This window comes from Drosophila miranda, chromosome 2 (genome assembly GCF_003369915.1).
Source record: "Drosophila miranda strain MSH22 chromosome 2, D.miranda_PacBio2.1, whole genome shotgun sequence".
NCBI lineage: Eukaryota > Metazoa > Arthropoda > Insecta > Diptera > Drosophilidae > Drosophila > Drosophila miranda.
This window is the reverse complement of record NC_046675.1, coordinates 6,171,153-6,188,593: the sequence shown is the minus strand read 5'-3', so window position 1 is coordinate 6,188,593 and position 17,441 is coordinate 6,171,153. Positions and strand designations below refer to the sequence as shown.

The 17,441-nt window shown below is 46.1% G+C and overlaps 4 protein-coding genes across 14 annotated transcripts; 3 read left to right on the top strand and 1 right to left on the bottom strand.

The window, feature by feature from the left end:
• Positions 1–43: 43 nt before the first annotated feature.
• LOC108154189 (putative thiamine transporter SLC35F3) lies at positions 44–14,602 on the bottom strand. Of its 11 annotated transcripts, none has more exons than XM_017284396.2 (11): positions 14,345–14,601; positions 8,292–8,877; positions 7,819–8,227; positions 7,575–7,753; positions 7,388–7,516; positions 7,121–7,310; positions 6,948–7,037; positions 6,551–6,680; positions 6,136–6,205; positions 4,489–4,518; positions 44–1,756 (listed from the first exon to the last, which is right to left on the bottom strand). In XM_017284396.2, the coding sequence occupies exons 2-11, from the start codon at positions 8,820–8,822 to the stop codon at positions 1,289–1,291; spliced, it is 2,226 nt and encodes a 741-aa protein (XP_017139885.1). In that variant the 5' UTR covers positions 8,823–8,877; positions 14,345–14,601; the 3' UTR covers positions 44–1,288. The 11 variants fall into 11 exon arrangements, 9 of the variants coding, with proteins under 9 accessions (XP_017139885.1, XP_017139879.1, XP_017139881.1 ...); XM_033388889.1 differs by having other exon boundaries at positions 1,663–2,793; positions 14,345–14,602; XR_001774941.2 differs by lacking the exon at positions 6,136–6,205 and adding an exon at positions 3,042–3,288 and having other exon boundaries at positions 1,673–1,756; positions 14,345–14,602.
• LOC108154200 (phenoloxidase-activating factor 1) lies at positions 10,049–11,183 on the top strand. The gene is made up of 3 exons (XM_017284417.2): positions 10,049–10,158; positions 10,222–10,338; positions 10,399–11,183. Exons 1-3 carry the CDS (start codon positions 10,107–10,109, stop codon positions 11,088–11,090), a joined length of 861 nt encoding a protein of 286 aa, XP_017139906.1. The 5' UTR covers positions 10,049–10,106; the 3' UTR covers positions 11,091–11,183.
• LOC108154205 (phenoloxidase-activating factor 3-like) lies at positions 11,300–12,393 on the top strand. The gene is made up of 2 exons (XM_017284426.2): positions 11,300–11,596; positions 11,656–12,393. Exons 1-2 carry the CDS (start codon positions 11,422–11,424, stop codon positions 12,354–12,356), a joined length of 876 nt encoding a protein of 291 aa, XP_017139915.1. The 5' UTR covers positions 11,300–11,421; the 3' UTR covers positions 12,357–12,393.
• Positions 14,603–15,593: 991 nt separating the features above from the next.
• LOC108154196 lies at positions 15,594–17,439 on the top strand. Its single transcript, XM_017284412.2, has 2 exons — positions 15,594–16,413; positions 16,483–17,439. The coding sequence occupies exons 1-2, from the start codon at positions 16,274–16,276 to the stop codon at positions 17,411–17,413; spliced, it is 1,071 nt and encodes a 356-aa protein (XP_017139901.1). The 5' UTR covers positions 15,594–16,273; the 3' UTR covers positions 17,414–17,439.
• Positions 17,440–17,441: the final 2 nt, after the last annotated feature.

Here is a 17,441-nt window from a genome sequence, read left to right as displayed (position 1 = left end):
AGAAACCGAATGAAGCCGCACAAAATAAGTAATCTAGTATTCCTTGTTTTCAACTTTGTATTTATTTCGTGTTCAGTTTTGTGTGTGTTCTAAATACATCCCAGCTACACCGTTGCCTCTCTGTGTGTGGGCGGGCAGGTAAAAGTCGGGGGCTACAGTATGTGTATGCAGTTGGTTATCAAACATTTTTAAAAACTATCACAAATCAATTATTGGATGTGGCTACACAACAAAGTACAATATAGCTCAGATCTGTATGCCCCAGAAGAGGTGTAGAGACTGGATCCTCGAATGGGGGGGTCATACGAGAGCCGGCCACGTTAATACAACAGTTTCCTCGTTGATTCATTTCGACTCTACAACACTTCGAATTACAAATTACGAACAACACATAAACGTTTAAAAAATACTAATACTTCAATTTGTTCTTGACTCGCTAACAAAACATCCAATCCAAAATGCACACAGTCGGAGTCTAAAATGAAAAACCTCTTGGGTATACGAGCTTACAGTTTAATGGGGTTTCCTTAGCCAAGTGAATCTCAATTTGGTTGGTGAAAGTCTATAAACTAATTGCCTTAAGTTACTTGGGGTCTCTCTTGTTCGATCGAGGCTAGCGTTGTCGATTCCTTCTTAAGGTGTGGTATGCCATCGAGTGGATCCACTTTAAAACATTATCCATGACTATTCATCTCCGTTACAGTTAACGTACGTATGTATATGTATATAATTGCTAAAAACAATTGGCTTCGATTCCTTACACAATTTCGTAATAATTATGAGTATTAAATTAGAACCATTTACGAGTATAGTTAACATTTGGGGCACTTTTGAGCTCGTTTTGGTTTGGTTTTGGTGCTCGATTCATGGGTTTGGTTTCATTCTCATTTAGTTTGAGTTTGAGACTGAAGGCGTGGCGTGGCGTGGCATGGCATGGCATGGCATGGGCTGAGGCGTGATTGTGGGCCATAGCCTGGATTCTTTTGACCGGATTTGAACTGCATATGGGTGCAGAATATGTATCTGTATCTGTATCTGTAGCTGTAACTGTAGCATTTAAATGTGTTATATTTGAGCAAAATTGTAACTGCATGTGTTCCGAATAAACTTTTACATCAACAACAACGACAATAATATGGTATAATCGGATACGACATCGACATAGATATTGTATCTCCTAAAGGTGCAAACATCTATTAATTCCTTAAACACGGAATGATTGTATTTTCTCGTACTGTTTGATATGCCTGAGCTAAGAGTCCCCGTCCCCGTCCCCGTTTGCGTCCCCCTAATCGGTTGGGGCATAATAGACCACCGTGGACTTCCGCCGGAATCCCAGATTGAAGAACGACGTCTCGGACTTCTTTCGCTCATGCTCGTGCTCGTTGCCAAAATAGGAGAATAGTCGACCCGTGGTGCCGGCAGCCACCGACCGTCCACCGCCATGGACACTGTGACTGCTGCTCTGGCGATGGATCTTGGTGAGCGATGTGTGCGAGTGCTGGCGCTGCAGGTGCTGCTGGTGGTGCTGTCGGTGGTGCTGCTGATGGGACTGTTGTTGCTGTTGCTGTAAAAGTTGCTGGTGATGCTGTGCGTTGACGCTGCCATGCAGGTACCCGCTGGTTGTTGGCGATAGATCAGTCATCTCACACGGCCAGAGGGTGAACGAAGATGGGACCTTATGTATCCCGTCCGATAATCGATAGTGGTGGGATGCTGACCTGTTGAAGTACCGCTCCGAGGGCCGCGACCCCATCTACACAATTATTTTTGTTTGTTTTTTTTTTCGGAAGATTTGTTTGTGTTTTGGGGGCATAGAAAGAAGTGTACATGTTAGTATCGGCTTGGTTAGTTCTATGAAGGCAAGTAGTTTTTTGTATGGCATTTAGTTTCTATGCATTTCTTTTCATGTTCAATTCTAATGCTCTAAATACACTCACATTTACATAGATTATTGTTCATTTGCAAGACTATTAAATTTCAATTTGGCATCGGATACTGCACTGCAGCACAGACCAAGGACCCAATGGGAGATCTTTTATCTGCAGTGCACTGCTTGATGCTCGCACAAATAGCCTAAGATCTAAGACTTTTTACTGATTTTTTACTGATGTTCTGTTCAAGTTATTTACAAAATTCTCGTGTATTGTGTTTTGTATGTGTGTGTGTGTAGGTGTGGGTGTGAGTGTGTTGGTGTGGGTTTAAGCGGGGTGGTTCGATTTACGAGTGCCACAAATATACATATACTTGTATGGATTTAACGTAAAGCTGTGCTCTTCCAGATACACGAATTATAGATCCAACAACATAGGCAAAGTGCAAAGCAATAAAAGAGGTAACAAATTTGTACTATAATTTCATAGATGCCAAAAAGTGAGAAGTGATAGATGCTGGACTGTACATGAGAGTGAGGGCAATCGAGTGTGGGCTACAGAATATAGAAGTGGATAGAAAAAAAACACAAAAAAAAGGAACATATCTAGAGCTCTCACCGTTCGTTCGTTTCGAGTTTCTCTATATTGGAAACTATTACTTTACTAAATGTAATTGGTAAAAAAATTGTTCTCAACAGTCAGACAACAACGGCTATAAAAACATTGTAGGCTCGGGGGCGATTCGGGGGCGGCCTTGGCCGTGGGATCTAAGCAAAAATGCCCACCAGGCCCCCACCACGATCGGCCGCCACGAGATCTGGTTTCATTCATGCGATTGGCTCAAACAACATATGGGTTTGTATTGACCGCATAATACTTTCGCTTATGTTTATAATGGGATGCATAAATATGCTGCGATCTGTGGAATGAGACCATAGAGAAAGAGAGAGAGAGAGAGAGGAGAGAGAGAAAAAGAACGCATAATTTGAAGAGGATATCAAAGCAAAAAACAGGACAAAAACATAACAGTACAACGAAAACAATGCATTCACGATGATCCATCCGATTGCGATTGCGATTGCGATCCCTCCCGATAACTCTATGGGTGGCAACTGTACCTGGCACTTATCGATATAGCAAAAGGAAGGAATGACGGTTTGTACTTACCCCAAGGTCTGGCAAGTGGTGTGCAATTTAGTACTGGGTTTTCTTTGGCTTTTCTTTTTGGTTTTTTGGAAAATCTTTTTACAAAATATATATATATGTTCTGGTTGCGGTCTTTTTGTTCTGTACAATATTCAGTGACTTGTCCAACTCTTAGCTTATGTGGTGCGTGCGCGTGATGTGCCGCTGCGCATATCTCGTGGACGGTCCGGGGACTATAGCATCTCGTTTACAAAGCGCTGGCCTACCGCTACATGGGTGTTGTTTCGAGTGTATTCATGGGTATGTTCAACATGTGTATTTTTTTTGTTTGCAGTGTATATTTTGATCAATTTAGCCGGGTCGGTTCGTTGTATTCAGTGTGTTCAGTGTTTTGCAGAGTTAGGGGGAGAGAGAGAGAACAGTTCGAAGAGAGGAGATAGTCGAGAAATAGAGAAGAGAGAGAGAAAGACACAGAGAGAGAGAGAGAGAGAGATAGGCAGGTTGTGGCATAGGTGAAGTAGAAAAACAAGAAGAAAAGAAGCAATAGTACAGATTAGCGGTGTTTTTACTATATACAAATCAGAAATCAGAAATCAGAATAGTTATCTACTAGAGAGAGAGCTGCTGGTACAGAATTTCAGTTGATCTCCAAAATAATTATACAAGAAACTGATCAAAAGAATATTCATGATCTACATACAGTACTTCGGTGTGTGAGAGAGAGATCGAGTGTGTCTGTCATTCATTCTCTCGGATTCAGATCGGATCTGGTCTGGGCTCACGAATGACATACGTTTTGGATGAGGTGAGAGTGAAGATACTTCAAAATACATATGTTGTAGCTGGCAGAACCCTACCTTGCCTTGACTTACCTTGGTACGAGTACTTATCGAATCGAAAAGAAGTTCTGAAGGAATAGCAAATCGAAATCAGCCAATAGTTGGGGACTCTACTGGCTCTACTGTACGTATATATTGGATTATCAAATGAGCTATCATGGATTAGATTACCAATACTTTACTCTGATTACGGAATATGTAGCTTATGGAGAGGATATGGAAATCATACTGGGATGCGAGTAAGAGAGTAAAGTACATAAGAAGAATCGATAAAGTTGCAATCATCCACAAACCCTCCACAAACCAAATTAAACCCGAAACACCAAAAGTTCTAGGCAAGAAACGAAATCGAAATCGAATTGAAAACATATGTACTTCGCTTACAGTTTTGGATTTGGATAAATATATTAGTATCAGGACTGGTAGAATCTCGGGTATGGGTATAGGTTTCGGGTTTCTTAGAGTATGGTATTCCTAAATGCCGTATTTTTATTATTACGAGCAACTTTTCTATTAGATTTGGCCACCGTGTTGTTTAAGCGTAGGTTGTACAAAAACAAAAACCAAACAAAAATAACAAAACTCAATAACATACGCAATTCTCCTCTCAGCCTAATCACGAAACTCACCTCGCGTTGTGACCCAGCATTATGATGCTTCTGCAAAAATACAATTGAAATATCGACACGGTTTTTATATATATAAGAAGTAGGTAGTAGAGGTAGAGTAGTTATAGTAGCATAGAGTAGAATTCGTTCAGCTTGTAGACAGATCACACAGAAAACAAAGAGGAACGGAACTCAAGAGAAGTTGAAATTTTGGAAAAAACGAAAAACAACATCCAATCCGGATACGAAACGATGACAAAACGAAGGTCGGTTTTAACATGCCAATCAGTAACATTTCGAATGCATTTTTTATGGTTATCTTTATTTAGGATTCCGCTTTTAGTATTTTAAGGTTGGTCGGGGGATTTCCTTCTGAGGCACATTCTTAATCTGAATTATTTGTAGGAGAAACGATAAGGAAACTATGAACTTAAGACTCTACACGAGGGGAGGACCGAGAGGGCGTCTCGAGTACATTCCTTCATGCAGCGTTACTATAACATCTGGTTAACATCTATATGGCCTCACTAGTGGGTGCAGACAATTTCAGTAACAAAAGAACGAAACGAACCGAAAATCGGAATGTATTTACAGATCCATACATACATATATGTAAGATGGGGCCAAGTCAAAACTAAACTCAATTAGAAAAAGCGATTCAGGTGAGAGATCACACAACAATCAGTCAAACAGCAACCATCTCTTTGAAGATTCTCTGGGTGGGTCTCGGTCTCGGAATCGCAACACCAGCGAAAGGCAATCTATATAGTACGTAGAGAGGTGTGTGTGAGTGTGTGTGTATGAGTGTGTAGGTGGGTGTACGAACTACTACGAGATACCGAATAACCGATCCTTGGCTCCATCGGCTAGAAAGGTATATACATCTTACACATAGATGAGGAAAACAAAAAGATTGGATTGGAGTGGTCTGGTTGGTTGGTATATGCCGAAAGAAAACTTAACTATCAACGACAATAAATATAGGTACGAGTATAGTATGTATGGTTTGTGGTAAATAGTATACGTATAAAGAGTAACAGCTCCGCCAAAGAAACGTTTAGAACAACAACGAGACGGGATTGTCAACCAATTGCACAACAGCCGAAGAAGTGTCGGTTTAACGGATTATAACGATAACGATATATAGTATGTAGAGATATACATGGTACTTGTATGTATTTGGTATATAACGAGTATAGTATGTGTTACAAGGCATATATAGATTGTATGTTTTGATGTATGTAGTTCTTTGTGTGTACATTAAATAGAGAATTACAATTATGTAGATACACATGTCTATATAGCTAACATATCTTTCAACAAGGGTGAGCGCAAAGTTGGAAGCCAAAATGTGTTGTCTTGGTATTGTTTTTTATGTCTGTGGGATTATTATAGTTTTGTACCTATTATATATGATAGATAGCATAGAAGTAGTTGTTGTTGTTGGTGGTATTCAGTAAAAAATCTGCCAAGTATCTGGTTACTTATCAATTATCAGTATAGTTCGGTTGAGGTTGGAAGGTTCGTTAAATATTGTACTATTCAGAACAGATCTTAGGATGCCTACGATTCTAGTTATTAATTATATATCTAATTGTATGTTAAATCAAAGGTGGGTTTTGGTTTTTGGTTTTTGGGTTTTTGGCTTAGCTTGTGTTTTTGGCCTACCGAATGAGCATAGCGAATTTCGGCTAATTCACAACAACATTGGTAACGGAGTATGGCTCGAACGCTCTTTCTGCAAGATGTTTGTTTATATAAAATTAAATATATAGTTTATGTGAGTACACAGCAGGTAAATCAACATGGTTTTTGTTTTTTTATTTTTTATTCAAATCATAAATTAATTAATGCGATGATGATTTTTCTTTTTAATTATTTTAATATTGGCTTTAGTCGACTCTTTTGGCAATAAACATAAAACATACAACAACAAAGCAAATAAAATGGAAAACAAAAAGAACAAACTATAAATTATATTTGAACCAAACACGCACGATTCTTTACTCTGACAAAGAAAATTAGCATATTAATTGGCACAACAATTGTAATTTTAGCGTACTGCAGTGAGTACTGTACTTACCGCAGCAGTCGCGTTATGTAGTCGGGCCAGTTCTCGGGGAACATCACCAGGAAGAACCCGATGCCAATCAGTATGACCCCGGCCAGCTTCATGCCCGCAAAGTTGGCACTGTACAGTATGACATCGAGGGCTATGGGATAGTGGAATTACAAACGGATTGGATCAGGACTTGAAGAGTAGGTTCCCATCTCTAGTATGGGGAATTTTCAGCCCCTCTTTCGATCAATTTCCCAACTTTGTGGCGTTTCTCGAACTCCAAAGATCAAATGTTGCCGTGTGCCCCACATGAGTGCCCGCTTTTTATATTACAATTTAAAACAATTTGCAGTCACGGAATCCCTCCAGCCGAAGAAACCAACCCAAGACCCAAGGGGGGAGCCCCCGCCTGTGTACATACCACCAGAAACGGGCACAGCGGTAATCAGACCCAATGTCACAAACATGTTGTACGTTACGGCGGCGCTGAACTGCATCAGAACGTGGAAAACTGCAATCGGAATTAATTACAAACGATAAAAGTTTCGAACACAACAAAAGGAGTATCGGGGGTTCGGGGTTCGGGGGTCATACCCAAGAGCAGGACGCTCGCTGCGAGCAGTAGGTTCCAGGGTATGCTCTCCGATGTGAGGCTTTCCGTGCCAGTCAGGTAGAGCGCCAGCACCACTGGCCAGAGCAGGAGGGCGTTGAGGAAGCCCAGGGCGGTGAAAATGAAGGCGATTTGGCCCACCGGCGGATCGCCCATCACCTTGCGGAACATAACCTAGAAAGCGACAGCGACAGCCCGACATGAGCACACGGCACGACACAATCAGTCAGGACACGGAGGCAAGGACTTACCCGGAACACGGCATAGCCGGCGCCGGCCAGTGTGGCCAGAACGACGCCGCTCAGAGTCCGACTCTCGGTGATGCCGTCCATGTAGGCGAGCAGTGCGATTCCCGTATCGCACAGAATGATGGCGACAATCTAGACGGATCACATCGGGCATTATGCAAAGACGAGACAGATGTGGATATGTACTTACGCGAACGCCTACGAACTGCTCGTGCAGGATCACCCAGGAGAGCAGATAGACGCAGGCCACATTGGTGGCGAACAGGGCCAGGGCATCCGTGGCATAGAGCACGTTCAGGGAGAGCGTATACAGGTAGGTGGTGACCAGCCACAAAATGCAAAACGAGAGGCAGCGATTCAGGAAGCGACCTGCGGGTGGGGGAAAAACTCAGAAATGGGAGCTCAGGGCCCGGTCCGGCCCGGCAGACACTCACCCACGGTGAAGCCGCGCTCCCGGAATCCTCTCAGCACATCGCCCAGGACCTCGCTCAGCTTGTCGCACTTGCGCGTGGAAACGAGGCCCAGGATGTAGATCGGGAAGAAGAGCAGTGAAAAGTTGGTAAAAAACCAGGCGGCAAAAAACGGTGCACTGAAATAGACGGGTTGGCGCGGTGGTATATTGAACATCTCGGTGGCGTCCTCGACGTGATGCAGCGACGAGTCGCTGATGGCCATTATTTCCTCCAGCTCGGCGCTCAGCTCGGCCCGACTCGATGACGTGTCCTGGTCATCGTTGAGCACGTCATCGTAGGGCGCCCGGTACTTGTACATGTACTTGATGCAGTGCGTGGCCCCCACCCATGAGGCGGTCATCAGGATGGTCACGCACACGCCGAAGTACATCTGCAACGAGCAAAGTGCCAGTAAAGTTAAAGGTGAAGTGGCATGGTAGGGGCCTTGGGCATACCTTGCGGGCCAGCTCCGAGCAGCAGGACTCCTTGCAGGCCTGCAGCTTTCTGAAGCGCAGCTCCGGCTCCTCCCCATGGCCATTCGGCTGCTGTTGCTGCTGCTGCTGGGAGTCGAGTCCGGTTTGCGTGTCACTCGAGTCGCCTCCGAAGTGGTGTTGTGCATTGTGGCTGCCGGGGGGGCCCGTGGGGGTGTCCGCTGGTATGATGATTACCTCATTGGGATCCTGCTGGCTCGACGAGATCGAGTCTTGGTGGGTTATTTGCGGATTGCTCGATGTGAGCACATTGCTGAAGCCGCAGCCGCCTGTCGCTCCTGCGCCAGTGCCACCTCCCCCTCCTGCTGCGACAGCTGTGCCTCCCGAGCTGCTGCTGCTGGCCCCCGGCCCCGTCCCCGTGCCCGTCCCACTGTTGTTGTTATTGTTATTGTTGCTGTAGGGGACATTTGTCGATGAGTCTCCGGTGACTACCACGGCAGGTGTGCGGACCCGTTTCGGATTGAAAATGGCTGGAATTTCGCCGTCGCGCGTCATGCTACTATCATCATTGCCAGACCTCGTTCATAGTGTTCATAGGGGTCCGTGCCAGCTTGAAGATAGATTGAGAAATTTGTGCGCTTAACTTTAAGTTTAAAGGAGGTTTCTCCAGGGGGAGTCCAATCAATGATTCCATTCGATTATAGCCGCCATTAGCTGCCATTCTTGAGGCAGAGAAACCGAAACGAGAAGCAAGTTGCTCACGTGCTGGCAGCGATTAAAGATTGAGGGACACGCAAGTGGGAAGCGAAGCTCATTTCTCGACCCTTTACAAGCAAAAGGCGCACCCAAAGCCCACGCAGGCCACGTCAGAGTGTGGTCCGAGCAATTTGCATTCCCATTCCCATCCCCAACCACACCCCCCCCCTCCCCCCCTCTCTGTTCTTGGTTCTCCTTCAGCTTGGACCGTAATCGTGTTCCCTCTAGGCCAAAACCAAGGCCAGAGCCAGAGCTACAGCCAAGCCAAGTTTTATTGCCGTCTGACCAACGGGCGGCTTGTTCATTAGAGTCCGGTCCAGGCCAGGCCAGGATGGGGCTGGGGGGGTGTCGAATTTTTGGGGTGGGATTCATAACAATGCGAGTTATGAACGCCCCGGCTCAAGCAGGTCAAGTTGAGCCCGTCTGTCGGGAGTGGACAATAAACTGGCAGCCGGATCTGGTCGGGCAATTTGTAAGCATATTTAGTAGAGTGTTAAATCCCGCCAATCCAAGCCAGCCCCCCGCTGCCGCGATCCATTACAGTGTGTCTGTGTCCTTCTGTGTCCTTCACCTTCAGCGCCCGCTGAGCAGCCAGCCAGCCTGTGCCCTGTGTGTTTGTTTGCCCCCGAAAATAGCATTCTAATTGAAACATTAATTATTCAGCCCAAGTCGTTGTCGTGGGCGGGCCTGTGCACATGCATATCCGAGGAGCCCAATGGGACAGCGGGTCGACGGATTCTAACAATCTAATCGGTATATAATGAGTGTCCTGTTCTTTTCTTGTTCGAGTAATTGACTGGTCTTTGTCTTTAGGATTGAATAAGCTTAGACGGCTCTTAAAATTGAAACACTTTACTTCTAGACTCAAATTTGCTTAATATTTTATATCCCAAAAGAGAATATCTATCTGAAGCCTAGCATACAAGTGCATTCGTGATCGCATCGAGAGATTTCGAATGAATGATTCATGGAGCATTTATTCTCATTAAGCTTCAGCCAAAGTCGTCTCGAAATCGGTTTCTCAGTTTGATCCGAGCACTTGGATAGACGAGAGACACCAGCGGATTAGATAGTTACTTTGAAATGGTTATGGCCGGAAAACTTGTTCTGCTTCTAGTTGTGGCTTGGCTGGGCGGTGAGTGCATATAAATATGTATATTCCATGTAGATTGTATTGATGTATTGATGGTCCCCGTAGCGCTGACAAGGGGCGACACCCCATGCGGCCGCCTGGAGGAGCGCGTGCTCTACATAACGGACGAAAGAACAGAGCCTTCGGAGTATCCCTGGATAGGGGTGCTGCTGCAGAGTCAGGGTAAGTGCCACCCTCCCTTGATCTGTGGCTCTTGAGGTTCCTAATGGGCTTGTATTCCAGGTAATGGCTATACAAACACAAGATGCACTGTGGTCATAGTGAATCAACAGCATGTCCTGACCACCGCCACGTGTGTGAAGCGATTCAAGAACCGGACGGGCAATGTGAGCGCCGTCGTGATGCTGGGCGTGTGGAATGAGAGCCACTCACCCGACGAGGAGTTCGCCTGCAACAACAAGGGCTTCTGTGTGCCCGGGCCCAAGCTGTACAACGTGGCCGAGATCAAGGTGCATCCCGATGCGGACAAGGACACGGACGACAATGACATGGCCATCCTGCGTCTTGTGGAGCCCATCGAGTGGACAAACTACATCCAACCCATTTGCATGGAGGGCAACGCGGAGCCAGAGTCGCTGATCAATCGCAACCTGCACTTCTCCGGCTTCACACACACCGACAACATCAAGGGCAAGGGTCTGGCCATGACGGTCTCCCGACAGAAGTGCAAGCAACTGACCTCCGCCTCGACCCTGCCGCCGGAGAACCAGCTCTGCGGCTTTCCCGTGAAGCGCACAAAGTTCTACGAGGGCGCGGCCCTGATGGACATCAGCGTGGAGCGGAATGTGCCGCACAGCTTCTATGTTGTGGCCCTGCTGGCCAGGGTGATGAACGTGGGTGTGGTGACCACTCATGTCTACCAGGATCTGCGGCGCGCTCGTCCCTGGATAATGGAAAATACTGCCACAAAGTAGTACCCTCCATCCCCGCTCTACTGTTGGGGTTACAGAACCTGTTTAAGCGTATTTCCTATATGTTTTCAATAAATATACATTGCATTAATGGAAGTCATAAGTTTATGAAGGGGAAACACTGATGCATCGTGCTGGGAGCCGCCCAGAGTTCCGTATCGGCAACTGGTTTGTAGTTGCATTAACACAGGTAGCACGAATAGTTTATTAGAAACCCAATCAAGTAGACGATCAACTACTGGAGAAACCCACTGGTGGATCGGATCGACAATCGTCGTGGGATACTGTTGCAGTTCTCATCGATCGATCAGTTGACTCTGAGTCGCACTTTGGAATGCATTGGGGAACCGCTCTCATCACTTTGCTGCTGGCTACTTGGACGGGCGTCCTATCCGCCAAGCTGGAGGACACCGAGTGCGGCTACTTCGACGAGGACCAGTTTCTCAAGCAGGGTTCCTTTGCCATACCCACGGAGCACCAGTGGGTGGCCCGCATCGTCTTCGGGAAAGGTGAGTCTCTCTGGCATAGCAGACTAGAACGAATGACCCTAGATGTGTATGACCTTTAGGTTTCGAGGGCAAGATCCAAAACGATGGATGCCTGGGCGCCTTGATTTCCAAGCGCAATGTGCTGGCCCCCGCCCACTGCTTCGTACAGTACAATGGCGAGGCAGAGGCATTCTCCGTCCACCTGGGAGTGTGGAACAAGAGCTCGATCATCAGCCAGCCGTCATGCGACAGGGATGGGTTCTGTGTGGTGCCGGCACAGGAGATAAAGCTGGCCGAGATCGCCATTCATCCGGAGTACGATCCGCTCACGCTGAAGAACAGCCTGGCCGTGCTCACCCTCCAGCGGGATGCCAAGCTGAATCCGAACGTGATGCCCGTTTGCATGCCCCCGCCACAGCTGGTCAATGAGACACTGGTCGGCCAGACGTTCATAGTGGCCGGGCTGCGAGTCAAGGAGGATCGCAAGCTCAAGACCTGGGTGAACACTCTGAGCCGTGGCTTCTGCCAGTCGAAGGTCAGCTCCATTGTCACCAGCAGCACCACCGTCTGCGGCTACCAGGCCAAGCCCGAAGGCTACTATATCGGAGCTCCCCTGGTGGGTATGCAGGTGAAGGGCGATGTCACCCAGAACTTCTATCTGGTGGGTCTGATGATCGACTGGCGCTGGGAGAACAATCGCATCCTCTCCAGCTTCCTGGCCATACGGCACTACCTCGATTTTATCTACCAAAATGCCAATTCGCTAATTGTACGCTCCTGAGCACTGAATAAAGGCAGAAGCCACAGGTATATTCGTATATTATATACCTGGGGACTGGGGGTGTTAATTATTCAGTTTGAAGCTCGGCGGCGCTGCTCGTGCAACATGCAAATTGTTCGTACACTTATAGCATTTTAATAAGCAGTCACTCAGCCCTCCCCCTCCCCACGCCCAACGCCATGGCCATTGCTAGTTGGCTGTTGGCTAATGCGAGAAGTATGGAAATTTCATCGCTTTTCCGAGCAGACCCCGAATCACTGTGACAATGCTGCTTCTGACAGACAGACAGCCAAAAGTTGCAATTCCCAAGCAAAAACGGAAACGGAAACCCAAAAAGGGGGCAGTAATGTTGGGTGGGATGGGAGACTGCCCTGCAATTGGCCGAATGCCAAGACGACATTGGCCAAACAAAGAAATGGAAACCACATGGTGGACTAAGCAATGCTCTGCTCAGTGTGATATATGGCCAGCACAAGCTGTTGGCTGCAAAGTTGGTCTTTTGGGATGCACAAAGGACTGGGGTGTTCTATCAATTTTCAGGCAGGTATTAAATATTTAGCTGCTCGACAGGTGGCTTCGATGTCATTTTCCCATGCACCAGCACCAGCACCGGCCATCCCCAAAGCCTTGTCAGGCTAATGGCAGACCCATCATTTTGGATGCATACTTTTAGTCGTCAAATTGCTCTATAAAGAAGGCAGGGAGTGAGAGTAAAGACGCTCTTCGTGCTGTTTATTTGCGCCAAGAATAAAAATCACAATAAAATTTAAATTGCCAAGCAAAGGCATGGCGAAGGGGAGCAGGAGTCGGAAAACGTGACCAGATGACCGACAGACAGACACGGATGAACGGAATCTTTTCCTTTGTTGTTTTACGGATGGCAGAATGGCGGAATGCCGGAATGCGATTCAAAACAACATAAACAGCTGGTTCGGAGAGAGAACGTGCCATGGAGAGAGAGCGGAGAGAGAGAGACTACAGAGAGCAGCACTCTCAGTGCAGGCGTGGGTGCCAGTTGGCTGTTGAAAAATAAACGAGCTTACGAGCGAGCGCAAGCACACGGCCACAAAACAAATACACCGCGCGCTCGAGGACAACACGCGGCGTATACGCAATGTGACAGTTTTAGTGGTTATGGTCAAGCACAGCACTTGAGCGAGGGCACGGCGAAACCGAAAGTGACGCCAAAAAACTGTTTCAGTCAGACACCTGGCAGGCACCCCCAAAACGCGCACTTGAAAATGGGGAAAAGCAAAACGCCCGCCAAGACGTATATCCATTGGGAGAGTGTCTGTGTGTGTGTGTGTGGACACGTGGGTGGGTGTGTGGTTGGCTGTGTGCGTGTCTGTGGTTGGGCTTAGGGTTAGCTACTAGGCCTTGAGGTAGCGCCCACCTTGACAGTAGCCCGCCTATGTCGAAAATCTAGTCCCGCCCCCAGCTCCGGCCCCATTGTGACGGCTTTGAATTTTTCATTTGGCCACAAGAAGAAGAAAGTATGAGGAAGGGAAGAGAAGGGAAAATTGCTTGGGCAAGGAATCGGTTTATCTTGTAGCGATGGAAACTGTGTGTGTTTTCCAGGCTGCAGCTGTCGTTTCACATTTGCCGTGTGTTATGGATGCTCGGCGGGGCGTTTAATGATTTTATATAATTTACTTAAGCACTTAATGTCATTTTCCCACGGCACACACGAGCCCACGAGCCACAAGGGCCACAAAACTTTACGCAATTCTCGACATTCTCTGTCGCAGTATCTGTATCTCACGCTTGCTCTTATGTAAAGATGGTGCGGAATGGCGACGCTCGGCTCGGTGGCGGAGCCCTTTACTTAATTCAATTAAATGGACACAAATATGCTCTGTATAAATTTGGAGCAGCAGCTCAAAAACAGAACGCTTCCCGGATACACAAAAGGCACACAAGCATGGATACACACACACACAAACGTAGAAACTGGCACTCGCGCACGCACACAGCCAGGAGACACGTACATATACTCGCAGCACATGGATAGAATCGCACGAATCGCTTGCTTAGCCCAAAAAAGCAAGCTGCCACTTAAATGCGCCTCCTTCGGACTTGTTTTCCTAGACTTTGGTGGAAACTGTTACAGCCACAGCGACAGCCACAGCTACAGCTCCTTGCTGCTGGCGTTTTTCCAGCCTTCCTTTTTGTTTTTTGGAGCACGCGCCGCGGCCACTGTCGGATGTCGTGTCGTTGCTGGCCAGGAATCTCAAAGTAGACTGAACCGTTTCCTGGCCAAAGCCAGAGCCAAAGCTTTTCCAGCATGTGTCGAAAGCCCTCTCCACGGCTGACAGCTCTCTCTCGCTCTCGCTTTTATTCTTTCAATATCTCTCTCTCCCCACAATGAAAGGAAAAACACTTGTTAGGAATTTTCTTTGCTTTTACAGTTGTTTTTGCTCTGCTTGGCTCGTGGCACAAAGCCGCTGATTTGAGAACTTAAAAATTGGCCAGAAAAACTTGGAAAATGGGCATTTCCATTCAGGCCTTACGTTAAGTTCGTACTAAAAAATAATGTAAAAGTTCAATCTTTAAAAAGTTACGACATATAATTAGAAATATCTCCTGATTTTCCGTTACTTAAGACACAAGTGGTTTTTGAATAAAAACTGAATAAAAATATGCCGTTTTTATTATTTTTTCCATGATTGTATATTAAATATTAATTTTCCAACCTATAAAAAGATAAAAACTCACCTTTTTTTGTATTCTGGCAAACGTGGCTACATTACGAAATTTCGTTTAATAGCCCGCGATTGGGTAAATTTTCAATATATTATAGAAAATTTGTGGTACAACTTTTAATGTAGAATCATCAAAGTTAATTTGATTGAAATGTGATCTTATTAATAATTTTCACATTGAAGTTCCGTACAACGAATTTATTTCCAGAACACTACAATGCTATATTATGAAAAAATGAATTCTATATTACGAATTCCTCTTGAGTTTCGCTATGTGGAAGTTCGACTGTTGGTTAAATTAGTCAACTTTGAATAAATTCAGAAGATAATATAGGGACAGAACTATATGGAAATGTGTTTAAATTGACTTTAAATGTTTGTTTTTTGGCCATGATCGAGAATTTTGAAATTAGTTTTAATTTCATTCAGAAATACGATCGTTACGTCCCATTAGGCCAGCTTTCCTTTCTTTTTGATCTACATATATTATTGAGGCATGGACATGTTCTTAATTAAAATTAAATTTCTAAATTATTCCACATGTCGAAGCAAATAAAGCCCGCACAAATGGAGACATTCAATAGTTATTACCACTTTAGGATGGCAAAAAGAAACATGCCATCAAAAAGTAGCAGGGCCGCGAAAATGCCCCAATAAAAACAGTCATATTAAGACAGGCCATCAAATAGTATTCGCGACAAGGAGATGATCCCATAAACACAAATTCATCAGGAGAAAGCATTTCGCCAACCGTCCATTCGGCAAAATTTTTGGAAATCAGAAAACTGACGCATTCTTAGATCAGAGCAAAGCGAAGAAAACGAGTTTCTTAATCACAGACGATACCTTGAATGGCATATTAATTGTGTAATATATAAAAGTCCATTAGCATATGTATGGGCGAGATTGGCATCTGTCACCGAGCCGCGGGGGAAAGACGTTCTTTTCGACACCCTCAGAATTGGGTTAGCTGGTTTAGTGTCGGCTGGGACCTGGAACAATGCCATTTTATATCAAATTGGTTATTGAGAGTTTCGCTAAAATACAAAATTCTAATGAGATGCGCTCGAAGACAAAACAATGGCCATGCGACAAGCTGGTGTTGTTGACCACTAGGTTCGCATCTCGGATTCGTGTCAGTGTGCTATAGACCAGAAAGGGCAGCGGACGCAGCCAGAGCTTAGCCTTCACCCACAGACATTACAGTTAACAGCCATGCATTGGCAATTGGTGACAGCTTTGTTGCTCTTTGTAGCATGGAATTATCCCATTCAGACTCAATCAGCCAGGATGCCGGCTTTGGAGGTGCAGCAAGGGCCAGGGCGGCCACAGGCACGGCAGCCAGCCAATAAAGAGTGGGAAATATACAAACTTGTAATTAGTCTATGGAGAGATATACTTATGTACTACTTCTTTTGTTTCAGTAACTACCAGTATGTCCTGTTGCCGAATAATAACGGTGGGTACCGGAGGCGTCGCATCCATGACATCCAAGGCAAGGCTGCGCCAACGACAACCACAGAGCGTCCACTAGTCCGCGTATGGAATAGTTTCATTCGAAGTGTTCAGCCCTCGTTAAGTTGGCGAAACTTGACCAATCCATTGGCCAACTTCTTTAACGATGGCAGCGCCAATATCATTGAGACATCGCCCGTGTACCTTCAGTCTCTGACCGAGAACCTGGAACAACAGCCAGAGAGTCCGATTCCAGAGTCGCAGAGCTCCAAGAAACGCAAACGAAAGCGCCGCAAGCAGCAGATACGTAGGCCCTCCTTTGAGTCGCAGGAGTATGATCCGTACGATTACTATGCACCTCCGTTGCCTCCAGCCGAGCCTATGTTCTTCTACGACACTAACTCCGGCAGCTATTACGGAGTGCAGCGCTTCAGCCCGCAAGACTTTCAGGAAAACTACTACAATCACTTTGATCCCGCATCGGAGGGGGAGCCACAGGAGCCGACGGTTTTGGGAAAAATCAACACCAAAAAGATCACTCTTCTGCGGCCACTGCCGTTGTCCTCTACGAAAGGTCAGTCCGCAGTAGAAACAGTCGACGCCAGCGACTCGGCCAATCAAAACGAAGACACAGACGATGAAATTGATTCGAACGATAGTACAGCACTGTCCGATGCAACGTCTTACGGCATTGGTGAAGAAGACGATGACGACGAGAGTCAGTCACCGCTCTCCGAGAGCATGCGCAATGCTCTAGGCACGTACATGCGTGACGATCAACCCAATCGCCAGCGCCAGCGCCAGTCAGGGCGCAATGGTGGCGTCACTGCAATTTCAGACTCAGGTGCCAAGGTTTCTCCTCGGAACCAGAACCGCTACTATTGGCTGCGCGCCTGGTGAAATAAACCAAAATATCTTAATAAACTTA

Bases quoted from the DNA above. Each gene is read 5' to 3' on its own strand.
- LOC108154200 (XM_017284417.2), top strand. From the start codon at position 10,107: ATGGTTATGGCCGGAAAACTTGTTCTGCTTCTAGTTGTGGCTTGGCTG. The intron at 10,159-10,221 runs GTGAGTGCATAT...TGGTCCCCGTAG, and splicing joins AGTTGTGGCTTGGCTGGGCG to CGCTGACAAGGGGCGACACC. The intron at 10,339-10,398 runs GTAAGTGCCACC...CTTGTATTCCAG, and splicing joins GGTGCTGCTGCAGAGTCAGG to GTAATGGCTATACAAACACA.
- LOC108154205 (XM_017284426.2), top strand. From the start codon at position 11,422: ATGCATTGGGGAACCGCTCTCATCACTTTGCTGCTGGCTACTTGGACG. The intron at 11,597-11,655 runs GTGAGTCTCTCT...TATGACCTTTAG, and splicing joins CCGCATCGTCTTCGGGAAAG to GTTTCGAGGGCAAGATCCAA.
- LOC108154196 (XM_017284412.2), top strand. From the start codon at position 16,274: ATGCATTGGCAATTGGTGACAGCTTTGTTGCTCTTTGTAGCATGGAAT. The intron at 16,414-16,482 runs GTGGGAAATATA...CTTTTGTTTCAG, and splicing joins CGGCAGCCAGCCAATAAAGA to TAACTACCAGTATGTCCTGT.
- LOC108154189 (XM_017284396.2), bottom strand. From the start codon at position 8,822: ATGACGCGCGACGGCGAAATTCCAGCCATTTTCAATCCGAAACGGGTC. The intron at 7,517-7,574 runs GTAAGTACATAT...TGATCCGTCTAG, and splicing joins AGCAGTTCGTAGGCGTTCGC to ATTGTCGCCATCATTCTGTG. The intron at 4,519-6,135 runs GTAGGCCAAAAA...GTATTTTTGCAG, and splicing joins AAATTCGCTATGCTCATTCG to AAGCATCATAATGCTGGGTC.